Below are 12,826 nucleotides of genomic sequence, written 5' to 3' on the forward strand. Positions count from 1 at the left end.
AATAAAAATATAAATAAATAAGTTAGAAGACAAACTCTTTTAGCTGCGAGAGTAATTGCTGCATAAATAAAAATAAATAAATAAATAAATAAGAAGGAGACAAACAATAAATAAAAATAAATAAACAAATAAAAATATAAATAAATAAGTTAGAAGACAAACTCTTTTAGCTGCGAGAGTAATTGCTGCATGAGGGTTTTTAATCTTCTGCCCTTCGTCTAACACCAGCAGTTTCCAAGTGAAGTGCAGCAGCAAACTCTGATGCAGACACACACAAACAACACTGCTGCTGCTGCTGTTGCTGCTGCTGCTGCTGCTGGTGCTGGTGTTGCTGCTGGTGCTGCTGGTGGTGCTGGAGCAGCAGCAGCAGCGGAAACAGCGCAGCAGCAGGAAGAGCAGCAGCAAACGAGATAGTGGTAACAGCAGCAGCAGCAGCAGCAGCAATAGAAGCAACAGCAGCAGCGGCAACAGCAGCAGCAGCAACAGCAACCGCAGCAGCGGCAATAGCAGCAGCAGCAACAGCAACCGCAGCAGCAGCAACAGCAGCAGCAGGAACAGCAACAGCAACCGCAGCAGCAACAACAGCAGCAGCAGCAGCAGCAGATTTACGATGTGTCTCCTGAGGGTTTCATAGGTTGTGAGCAGAACACCATTCGATTTGCTTGCCGCAACTGCAGCAGCCCTCAGCCCCTTCAAGCTCTGAGCAAACCCCAAACCCTAAACCCTAAACCCTAAACCCTAAATCCTAAATCCTAAATCCTAAATCCTAAACCCTGAACCAGCGCTTTAAGGATTAAGCCAGCCGAATGCTTTGAAAGGGCAAGATATTGCGCAACCTAGGGTTTAGGGTCTAGGGACAGAGGTTGAGGGTTTAGGGTTTAGGGTTTAGGGTTTAGGGTTTAGGGTTTACTTTATCATGAAAGATGCAAACCCTCACGAGGGGTGCCCAGAAGTGAAGTTCTTTCAGCCAATGCCCCAACACCGTAGCGGGGCAAACCACCAGCACTCCTCCCTCGCTGCTGCTGCTGCTGCTGCTGCTGCTGCTGCTGCTGCTGCTGCTGAGCAGCTGCTGGTGGCGTTCTTGGAAGGGCCAGACTGTCTGCAGCAGCAGCAGCAGCAGCAGCAGAACAGCGAGGAAATGCGCCACGACGGATCAGGGTTTAGGGTTTAGGGTTTAGGGTTTTATTGGGGTGTACGTACAGCTAGGGTTTTAGAGTAATGCAGCACAGCAACAAAAGCTGAAACTTGCACTGTCTTTCCTAGACCCATCTCGTCGCCTAGGAGCCCCCCGGTTTGCTGCTGCATCTGCTGCAGCAGCCACAGCAGCCCCTGCTGCTGGTGAGGCAGTAGCTGTCTGTACACCTCAGCAGGACAAGCGAAGCCCCCAATCAGAGGCACCGCAGGCTCCTGCTGCTGCTGTTGCTGCTCCTGCTGCTGCTGGTGCTGCTGCAGGCGGCGGGAGAATTGCTGCGCAGCAGTGTCGTCTAACTCCATGTAGCAGCCCTGCTGCTGCTGCTGCTGCTGCTGCTGCTGGGTCTCTGCAGCAGCAGAATCACTTTCTGATTCGTTGCTGTCTCCGTCTTCTGTTCCCGTCTCCTCATTTGTCGCTGTTGCTGCTGCTGTTGCTGCTGCTGCTGCTGTTGCTGCTGCTGCTGCTGCTGCTGCTCTCTGCCTTCCTTCCTTTGGAGACTCCCATGAGCTGTCGCTTGTCTCTTCTTCTGAATCTGTCAGATCGAGGGCACTCCCTGCTGCTGCTGTTGCTGCTGCTGCTGCTGCTGCTGTTGTTGTTGTTGGTGGTGCTGCTGCTGCCGTTGCGGTTGGTGCGGCTGCTGCTGCTGCTGCAGAGTCTGGTGATGGGTCCCTGCATACAAAAGGGGCTTGGCCTGCTGCTCCCGCTGCTGCTGCTGCTGTTGCTGCTGTTGCTACAGCTCCAGCCTCGACGTGCCCCTCACGCTGCTGCGGCTGCGACTGCTGCTGCTGCTGTTGTTGTTGCTGCTGCTGCTGCTGCTGCACTCGCTGCGAGGCTGCTGCCGACTTTGCATTCTCCCTGAGGGTCTTCTCCACGTCCTCCATCACCGACTGCAGCAGCAGCAGCAGCAACAGCAGCAGCAACAGCAACAATAACAGCAGCAGTAACAGCAGCAGCAACAGCAACAGCAGCAAGCAAGACTTCTTTATTCTCATCGAGCCCGGCACAAAAAGCCCTAGCCAACAGGGACGCAAAACTAAAGGGTTTAGGGTTTAGGGTTTAGGGTTTAGGGTTTAGGGTTTACGCGTTCGAATTCAGCAGCAGAAACAGCTGTAGCACCGAATGCTGCCAGCTGCTCTGCAGCCCAATCATGTGTCTCTTCTTCTGTCTCCTCTACCAGGGGGCCCCCCATACAAAACAAAGGGTTTGCACTCACACTAGACGGGGCCCCCAAGGTACTGGGGGGCCCCCCTAGGGTACTGGGGGCCCCCCCTAGGGTACTGGGGGCCCCCCCTAGGGTACTGGGGGGCCCCCATAGGGTACTAGGGGCCCCATCTAGGGTACAGGGGGCCCCCAGGGGGCCCTCAGGGGGTCTGGCTAAAGGGGGGCCCCCCTCAGAGGGGTTCCCAGAGGGGCCCCCAGAGGGTTTGTCTACAGGGGGTCCCCCCTGAAGGGGGCCCCCTGGGGGTGTACCTAAAGGGGGGGCCCCCAATGATAGAGTAGAAGGGGGGACACCTGGGGGCCCCTGCAGAGACAGCTGGGGGCTTTCGTTCTGGTTTAAAGAAGCAAATGAAATCGCAGCAGCGTGATTCTGCTGCTTTTGCTGCTGCTGCTGCTGTTGTTGCTGCTGCTGCTGCTGATGCTGCTGCTCCTCCTGCTGCTGATGCTGGTGCTGCTCTGCTTCTCCCTTTGTTTGCTGTTGGATCGGCATATTGCGGCTAAAAACCCCTTTCTTCACACCTCCTTTCGCGGAAGGACTTAGGGTTTAGGGTTTAGGGTTTAGGGTTTAGGGTTTAGGGTTTAGGGCCTCCAGCGAAGTAGGGCCCCTAGGAAGTTCTTCCTACTCTACTCTTCTGCTGCTTTCAATAAACCATTACTCTTTTAAGTCTACAACAGCGAGCATATCAAAGAAGATTAGCAGAAAATGTTTAGGGGGCCCCCAGGGGCCCCCGACCGGGGGCCCCAGGGGCCCCCCGGGGCCCCCAGGGGGCCCCTACGAATGACTTCTTCATAACAACAGCTAGCAGCTTCTGTATATGTTTAAAGTATTAATAATAAGTTTAGTTGGTGTGCATTATTATATAACTATGTTGTTGCGGGTTTAGGGTTTGCTGTTCTTCTTCTGGCTGTTTAGGGTTTTAAGGTTTAGGGTTTAGGGTTTAGGGTTTGACTCATTGACTCTCCCCCTTAAACCCTAAACCCTAAACCCTAAACCCTAAACAGCTTCAAAGCGCAAGTGTGAAGACTCTCTTTTGCTTCCCCAGCAGCAGCAACATCTTATAAATAAACCCTTCTTAGGAAGTAAATAATGTATATATATATATATATATATATACATATATATATAGTATATATATATATATATTATACATGCATACATTATATACATACATATACATATATTTGTATATATAATATATGTACATGTATATATCTACATGTATATATATGTGCATATCTATAGAATATATCTACAATAACTTATATATAACATATATATAAATATATATATATATATATATATATATCTATACATATATGTATTAATGCATATAATAATTTATATATACAAACATATATATATATATATATATGTATAATAGTTATATATTCTTAAGAGAAGCGCATCTCCATGTAGAGCTTCTTAAGAATAGACAAATATCTGCAACAAGTATAATATAATAATAAATTTTTTAGTATTTGTTTTCTTAAAGAGATAAAAAAAGTTATTTATTAAGAAGCTATAAAGTAGAGATATACAAACATTTTTAAGATGCCGCTCTTCACACCGACTTCTCCTAAAGTAAAAGCAGCAACAAACCAAACAGGGGCCCCCTCTTCTACGTATACGCATTTTGAGGGGCCCCACAGGCAATAAGGCTCTCAAAAGGGGGGCCCCCCTCTTGGGGGCCCCCAAGAGGGGGGCCACCATATCATGAGGGGGGGGCCCCCAAAAGGGGGGCCCCCAAGAGGGGGCCCCCAAGAGGAGGGCCCCCAAATGATTAGAAGGCCCCCAGATTGGGGGGCCCCCAAAAGGGGGGGGCCCCAGAAGGGGGGGCCCTTTTTAGGGGTTCCAAAACGGGGGCCCCCGAATGATTAGGTGGCCCTAACAAAGGGGGGCCCCCAAATGATATGGGGGGCCCTGAATAAGGGGGGCCCTCACACGAGAGCTGCTACAGAGGGAAGAGCAACCCCAGAAGGGCCCCCCAAAGGAGCCCCCCAAAGGGGCCCCCCAAAGGGGCCCCCCAAAGGGGCCCCCCAAAGGGGCCCCCCAAAGGGGCCCCCTAAGGGGGCCCCCTAAAGAGGCCCTCTAAAGGGGCCCCCAACGGGGCTTTGCATGCATTAAATGATGAGAAGAGACATCTGAAGGCTTTTTTAACCCTTGAAGTTAAACACCAGGAGTGTAAGAGGTTAGTTGTAGAAGAAGTTTTAGAAGAGCTTATTAGAGAGGCTTGATATATATTTATAAATAAATATATTATTTATTTATTTATTTATTTATTTATACTATTAGTTGAAGACAAAAGACAGAAAAAGACAAACAAAATATAATAAAAGACTCTGTTAGAAGTCTGTGCATGCATGCGCATGCATGCATATTTGTAGCCTCCTTCTTGATTAAAATTTGATTATTATTAATTATTATTAATTATTTAATTTATGCTAAACAATTATAGGGGGTGTTTTAGGGGAGGTGCTGCAGTATATTAGTAGAAATATCTTCTAGTAAACAAAGCTCTCTGTTCTTATTACTCTTCAGTACTATAATGTATATATATATATGTATATATATATATATATATATCTTTGTGTATGTATATATGTATATCTTTGCGTATATACCTATATATATATACCTATATATATACATTTGTATATATGTACATACATATTTATATCTCTTTGTGTATATGTATGCATATCTCTTTGTGTATATATATATATATATATAATATATTATATGTGATATACGCATTTATGCACAGTATATATTGTGTATATATGTGTATATATACACAAATGCATACATGTACATCATGTATATGTATATACACTTATATATGCATATATATATATATATGTATATACATGTAGCAGCAGCAGCAGCAGCAGCAGCGTGAACAACAAAAGCAGCTCGGCGTAGAAACGAAGAGGACCCAAGGTAAGACAATCTCTCAGGTGTACAGACAGCTGGATATATCAAAACAAAATAAATAAAGTTAAAGTGCTGCAGTTATTAAAAGACAACACCTATAAACTAAGAAATTATTAAAACAAAAAGAATAGTGCAGCATCTCTCATTACTCTTCGGTGTACAGACACCGGAGACAGCCACCAGGCAGCTCCAGCGCAGCAATTCCTTCAGATTATCGCAGCAGCAGCAGCAGCAACAGCAGAAACGGCTGCTGCTGCTGCTGCTGCTGCCGTTGCTGCTGCTCTTTGTTGCAGATTTTCTTCTGTATAGGCATGCCTCCAACACTAAATGTGAAAATGTTTCTCTGAATTTGCATACCTTTTCAGTCTCAAACTATAAACAAATAAAGCTGCAGGTACAGCGTAGAAATATCTTTGTCTTAATTTATTTTTTACGGTTTTCTGCATTTCTTCTGTATGCACGCCGATGCATCGATGAAGGCTCGGCAGCCTTTTCCTTCCTTATTTTATGTATATTTGCATTTAATTTGGCTTAATTTAATTCAATTTGATTTATGTTATTTTAATTTAATTTATTTTTACTTCGTTTTCCTCTCTTTCTCTCAAATACCCTCAGAACCAACCGCCCAACTCAACTCGAAGCAGCTGGAGCTGGGGCGGTCACAGCCTTGGCTTGAGGAAATGCTGCAGTTTGCGGGTGTATTTGAGTGAAAATGCGTAAAATGAAGTAATTAGAATAAAATTATTTATTTTATTTTCAAAAAGAAGTGAAAAAGTTTGTCTGATATACACCGCAGTGTTTTCAGTCACGCTGGGGCGGGTAGCGGTGCATCGGCGGTGGTGTGTGTAGATATTTTGGCGCTGAAAGAAAGTATTTTTTTGAAGATTAAGATATATTTTATAAAATAAAATATAATTTGTTTATATTTTGTTTTATTTCCTCAAAAAATATCACAAAAACCGAGCAGATTGCAGCAACAGCCAGAGCTGTTGAACATCGAAGGAGCAGCCGCAGCGCTGTAGCTATCTCGGTTGGTTGAGGTGCCTATACACCTGAGCGTAGTCTTATTATTTCTGTGAATTGTATGCTTAATTTGGGGTAATTTTGTCTTTATTGAAGTATATCTACGCTGTCTATTCATTAATGCAGCAATTTAGGTCCTCTTTCTCTCTACCAATTTACTCAACTGTCTGTACAGCCGAGAACAGCCTTCTCCACAGAATCAGCAGTGCATCTTTCTTTCTTTCTTGCTCTTCAAAAATATTCTTTTCAGGGTTTTACCCCTTTTTTTAGAAATATTTATCTGCAACACTCTCTTTTCCACTGAAAAAACAAACAAATATTCATTTATATACCCACAACAAACCCTGCCCGGCCCTCTACGCTGTATAGACAGCTGCAGCCGACTGAAGAAAAACGATTGCAGAGTACTCTGCACCTTTTTCTGTTTTCGTCTTTAATTCCTTTCCTAAATTTAAATAGAGGTATTTAAAAGTGTAAATACAAACAAATACTCAAAAAATAAACAACAATTTGCAGTCATACACCAGCAGCAAAATAACAAAAAAAACTCTTTGATGGCTGCCGGAAAAAAAGCAGGCAAAGCGAAGAAAATAATTCAAACAAGTAAAAAAACAAATAAAAAAATGAATGCTCAGCAGCAAGAGCAGCAGCAGCAGCAGCAGCAGCAGCAGGAACAGCTGCAAGAGCTGCAACAAAAGCAAGAGCTACAACTACAGCAGCAGCAGCAGCAGCAGCAGCATGAACAGGTGCAAGAGCAGCAGCAAAAGCAGCAGCAGCTGGAAGACAATGAAGCTAAAAAGACACAGCAGAAGCTGCAGCAGCAAGAACAAGCTACAAGGGAAGCAACTCCCACAGAGAAGGAAGAGGAGCAGCTGCAGCGGCAGCAGCAGCAGCAGCAGCAACAGCAGCAGCAAGAGGCGCAGCAGCAACAACAGCTGGTAAAGCAGCAGTACGAACAGCGCATGCAGCAAGTTTCACCGTCTTCTCATGAACAAAGAGAGCAGCAACAGCAGCAGAAACAGCAGCAGCAAAAGCAGCAGCAACAGCAGCAAATGCAACCAAGACAAACTACATCTCAGAGATTCAGGTGGAAGCAAGATGTAGTGGATAAGTTATGCCTCCCAGGTATGCAATGTTGCTGCTGCTGCTGCTGTTGCTGCTGCTGCTGCTGCTGTTTGTGCTGCGTTTGGTCATTGCGCTTGATTTAGCCTCTGCAATTGCTGCTGCTTTTGCTGCTGCTGTTGCTTCAGCTGCTGCTGTTGCTGCCTCAGTCTCTCAAATAACATACATACATATATATATGCATATATATATATATATATCTGCTGCTGCTGCTGCTGCTGCTGTTGGGGTGTATGCGCAGGTCCTGTACTGAGCCTGGATCAGTTCTTGCAGGCATTTGTTGATGATGCTTCGGGGTGCAGCAGCAGTTTATGTTTATCTGTTTATGATAAATTAAAAAGCTGCAGCATTGGCAGCAGCAGCGAGAGCATCTCTGTGCCGACCCTCCTTGAGCTGCTGCAGCAGCTTCATGAAGAAGAACTCATTGCTGCTGCTGCTGCAGCAAATGCACTCTCTGCTATGATCAAAGGTTTGTCTTCTTCTCTCTTTCTTAATCCCTTATATATACATATATATAGGCATATATACATATATATATATATATACATATATATGCATATATTTACATATATATCTATATATGCACACACATGTATATATATATATATATATATTTAGCAGCAATTTAGATGTATATTATATATACATATAATATATATATTATATATATATTATATATATATATTGCTGCACATAGGTGTATGCATATATACGTAGATATGCATGCATCTATAAGTGTATATCCCTTTATATACAAGGATTCATCTGTGCTGCTGTTGCTGCTGCTGCTGCTGCTGCTGCTGCTGCTGCTGCTCAGACTTAGATGCGAAGCTGAAGAAGACGGAGGGGAAGTCGGCGCTGCATGAATTTGCAGCAAAGTGGTTGTTAAGGTGAGGGTCTGCTCTTTGTGTTTATTTTTATTATTTTTATTTTTATTCTTTTTATTCTTTTTATTCTTTTTATTGTTTGTTTTATTTATCTCTCTCTTCTTTTTACTCGTCTCTTTCTCTGTCTCTTTATCTGTCTCTTTATCTGTCTCTTTATCTGTCTCTTTATCTGTGTTTATTATTTTTATTTAATCTCTTCAGTTACTTTTTATATATTTAGATATTTGTTTATTTCTCTGCTCGTGTTGTTTTGTTTATTTATTTATTTATTTATTATCTGTTTGTTTGTTTTTATTTGTCTTTGTTTATTTTTGTTCTTCCCTCTGCATCCGGTTTAGGGTTTAGGGTTTAGGGTTTAGGGTTTAGGGTTTGTTGGGGTGTATATGCAGGTACGTGAATTGCCTGGTCCAGGGCTCTGCTTCGCTTTCCGAGTTATGTTTATCTCGTCGAAGCCCTGCAGCAGCAATTAATACATTTAATTTACAGCTGCAGCAAGCAAAGCCGCACTGGGAGAGAGCTATTGCTGTTGAACACAAAATCTCTCTTGATCAAGCACACCTAGTAAGCGCGGTCAAGGGTTTAGGGTTTAGGGTTTAGGGTTTAGGGTTTAGGGTTTGAGGGTTTAGGGTTTAGGGGAGGGAGTGTATTCTTCTTTGTTGTGGTTTTCTCATTGCTTTTCTTTATATTTGGCTCTCGGTGGTTTCGCTCGCATTTGGGGGTTTAGGGTTTAGGGTTTAGGGTTTAGGGTTTAGGGTTTAGGATTTAGGGTTATTGAATGAATTTCCATATCTTTATGCTTTTCTCCTTACAAGAAACCCTCGCTATTATTATTATTATTATTATTATTATTATTATTATTATTATTATTTATTATTTATTATTATTATTATTATTTGTTTGTTTGCTGCAGCTGCTAGAGAAGTGTCTGGTGCATATGCAGTCTGCTTTAGAGAAGGACATCAATGAATTGCAGCAGCTGCAGCTAGCAGCAGCAGCAGCAGCAGCAGATCGTGAGGCAGCAGCAGCAGCAGCAGAAAGACTCCGCAGGATAACCCCCGAAGAAGCAAATCGTTTAGGCCTGGCAGGCTCACCAGAAGCAGCAGCAGCAGCAGCAGCAGCAGGAGGTGCAGCAGCAGCAGCAGCAAATGGTGTTATATCTGTTCGATATTTATATGAAGACGGCAGCGAAGTAGTAAACCCTGCGCATTTACCTGAAGGAGCTAAGCTTGCTGAAGCAGCAGCAGCAGCAAACTTGCAAGCAACAGTTGCTGCTGCTGCTGCTGCAGCAAAAGCAGCAGAGCAGCAAGCTCTTGACATCGGAAGAGCTATGACATCCGCTACTCAGCTGCAGGCAGTCTCCAGCAGCAACAGCAGCAGCAGCCAACAAGAGCAGCAAGGGACATCGCTGCAGCAGCTGCAGCAATTCTATAGACAGCAGTCTATCATTGTTGAGAAGCAGCAGCAACAAAGCAGACAGCAAAGCCACCAACATCTGCAGCAGCAGCAGCAGCAGCAACAACAGCAGCAGCAACAACAGCAGCAGCAAAAAGTGCTGGAAATGCAGCAGCAAATGAGTCAACACGCAGCTGCAGCTGAGGCAGCAAGGAGACAAGAGCAGCAACAATTGCAGCAACAACAGCAGCAGCAGCAGCAAAGGCAGCACCTTCTGCGCCAGCAAATGCAACAGCAGCAGCAGCAGCAGCAGCAGCAGCAAATAGAGACAGTCTCTTCTGTCCCTGCTAGCCCCCAGATATCTACAACACCTCACAACCCATCCTTATCTACTTGGATTGGCGCTGCAGGCGAAGGGTTGCAGCAGCAGCATGCAGCAGCAGCAGCAGCAGCAGCAGCAGCAGCACACAGCAGCAGCCAGGTTCTGACCCGCGCAGCATCAATGCAGCTGCCGCCGCAGCAGCACAGCAGCAGCAGCTTCAACCTCAGCAGCAGCACGTGGAAACGAGCAATAAATACAGCAGAGAGAATCGAGTTATATGCACGTAGAGGGAGAGGCAGGCCTCCGAGCGTGCCTCCGCCTACAACAGCAGCAGCAGCAGACGAAGCCAAAGCAGATAACAGCAACATCCAGCAGCAGCAGCAGCAGCAGCAGCAGCCGCGGCAGCAGCAGCGCAGCCTCAGCCTCACAAACCCTTTAAAGAGCGCAGGAAAGTTTCTGCAGGCTTTGGGGTTGTGGCAGTCCAGTGAAGACAACGAGGACGAGCAGCAGCAGCAACAGCAGCAGCAGCAGCAGCAGCAGCAGCAGCACAGGGCTGCTGGGCTTCCCCCGCTGCCCCCCTCTTCAATGCCGTTTATGCCGCCGATGATGCTAAGCAATAATGCAGGGGCGAACCCTCGTGAGGTGTCTATGCAGCTCGATCAGCATGTGCAGCAGATGCAGCAGCAGCTGCAGCAGCAGCTGCATCAGCAATTCCTCAGGCAGGTAAGAGCCATGCAAGGAGGAGCAACAGCAGCAGCTGCAGCAGCAGCAACAACAGCAACACCCAATCCTCTGGACCCTCAACAAATGCAGCAGCAAATGCAGCAGCAATTCATGCAGCAGCAGCAGCAAATGCAGCAGCAAATGCAGCAGCAATTCATGCAGCAGCAACAGCAGCAACAGCAGCAGCAACAACAACAGCAATATATACAGCAGCAGCAGCAAATGCAGCAGCAATACATGCAGCAGCAAATGCAAGAGCAACAACAGCAGCAAAACCAACAGCACCAACAACAGCAGCATCAGCAGCAGCAGCAGCAGCAGCAGCAAGGCCGCCGTATAGCTGTTCGCTCTTTGTCAGAAGTACCGCCTGTACAGTTAGGAGAGACAAAAATAACAAAGGGTTTAGAGCAGCTTGAAGCTCTAACTCACAGCCAACTTGAGGTGTATGCTCAGCAGTTTGGGGTGTATGCAACTCCAGAAGCAGCAGCAGCAGCACTCGGTGGCGTCCCTTTGCCCGGTGTGGGGGCTCTGAAGGGTCAGGGAGGCACTCATCTTGTTAAGATACAGCAGCAGCAGCAGCAGCAGCAGCAGCAGCAGCAGCAAATGCAGCAGCAGCAGCATATGCAGCAGCAGCAAATGCACCAGCAGCAGCAACATTTTAAACATCAACTGGAGAAACAACATATGCAACTGCAGCATCAACAGCAACACATACAGCAGGAACACAAACAGCAGCAGCAGCACCAGCAAATGCAGCAGCAAATGCAGCAGCAAATGCAGCAGCAAATGCAGCAGCACTTTGTTGGTACAATCGAACAGGTTAATGCCTTGAAGCAGCGACAACTCGCAGAGATGCAAATGCAACGAACACAAATATAATCTCCCTGCAGCAGCAGCAGCAGCGGCAGCAGCAGCGACAGTAGCAGCAGCTGCAGCAAATGCAGCAGCAGCGACAGTAGCAGCAGCAGCAGCTGCAGCAGCAATATTAGTTGCTGCAACAAAAATATACTTTATTGAGGGTCCTGCGGCACCCTTCTAATTTAAACCCGCAGATGCAGCTGCAGCAGCAACCACAGCAGCATATTGCTGCTGCTGTGTATATTGCTGCTGCAGCATATTGCTGCAGCAGCAGCAGCAATATAATTATTTATGATTTGTTGCTCAAGTGCAACATAATTTAGGAGACCTGCTAATATTTTATTTGTTTAGTTGGCTTTGCAGCAACTGCAGCAATCTTGCACTCGTCTTCTGCTGCTGCTGTTGTTGCTGCTGTTGCTGCTGTTGCTGCTGCTGCTGTTGCTGTTGCTGTTGCTGCTGCTGTTGCTGTTGCTGCTGCTGCTGCTGCTAACAAATTGCACCTGCCTATACACCCAAAAGTGCGTACATCTGCCTAAATCCCACTTATCTCCCAACAGTACTCAGCAGCAAGCACGGAGCCATAGCAGCAGCAGCAGCAGCAGCAGCAGCAGCAACTACAACAGCAGCAGCAGCAAGAGCTACAGCTTCCAAGAATGGCTTCTTAACTTAGGACCTGCGTGTACACCTGAAGATGCAGCAGATCCCAACGCCATGCTAAACTGTTAGTATATAGGGTTTGCAGCAACAGCAGCAGCAGCAGCAGCAGCAATAGCAGCACCGCAAACAGAAGTGAGCATTAAAGACGGTGTGCATGGTTTTGTTCAGATGCTCCTAACGAAATAAAAGAAGTTTTGCTGCTGCTGCTGCTGCAGCAGCAGCAGCAGCAGCGACTGTGCTGCTGCAGATTTCGCAGCAACAGGGTCGACATGCTGCTGCTGCTGGTGCAGCTGCAACAGCAACTGCAGCAGCAGCAACAACAACTGCACCAGCAGCAGCAGCAACTGCAGCAGCATTAACTGCAGCAGCTGCTCAATCCTTTGTTATTAGACATACACTTCTTCATTACTTATTTTTAATAACAACAATTATTATTATTTATTATTTATTTTATTATTATTTACATTTATACTATTTATTATTATTGATGCTTATTT

At 45.8% G+C, this 12,826-nt stretch overlaps 2 protein-coding genes across 2 annotated transcripts; one reads left to right on the forward strand and one right to left on the reverse strand.

The window, feature by feature from the left end:
- Positions 1-199: 199 nt before the first annotated feature.
- EAH_00048870 (hypothetical protein) lies at positions 200-2,900 on the reverse strand (the record flags this gene model as incomplete). The annotated part of the gene is made up of 5 exons (XM_013391374.1): positions 200-352; positions 610-699; positions 938-1,099; positions 1,201-2,079; positions 2,274-2,900. The coding sequence occupies 5 exons, from the start codon at positions 2,898-2,900 to the stop codon at positions 200-202; spliced, it is 1,911 nt and encodes a 636-aa protein (XP_013246828.1).
- A 4,091-nt stretch (positions 2,901-6,991) lies between these two features.
- EAH_00048880 (hypothetical protein, conserved) lies at positions 6,992-11,693 on the forward strand (the record flags this gene model as incomplete). The annotated part of the gene is made up of 5 exons (XM_013391375.1): positions 6,992-7,493; positions 7,732-7,959; positions 8,308-8,380; positions 8,767-8,938; positions 9,288-11,693. The coding sequence occupies 5 exons, from the start codon at positions 6,992-6,994 to the stop codon at positions 11,691-11,693; spliced, it is 3,381 nt and encodes a 1,126-aa protein (XP_013246829.1).
- Positions 11,694-12,826: the final 1,133 nt, after the last annotated feature.

This window comes from Eimeria acervulina, genomic scaffold, assembly GCF_000499425.1.
Source record: "Eimeria acervulina Houghton genomic scaffold, Eah_scaff780, whole genome shotgun sequence".
In the NCBI taxonomy this organism is placed as follows: Eukaryota; Apicomplexa; class Conoidasida; order Eucoccidiorida; family Eimeriidae; genus Eimeria; species Eimeria acervulina.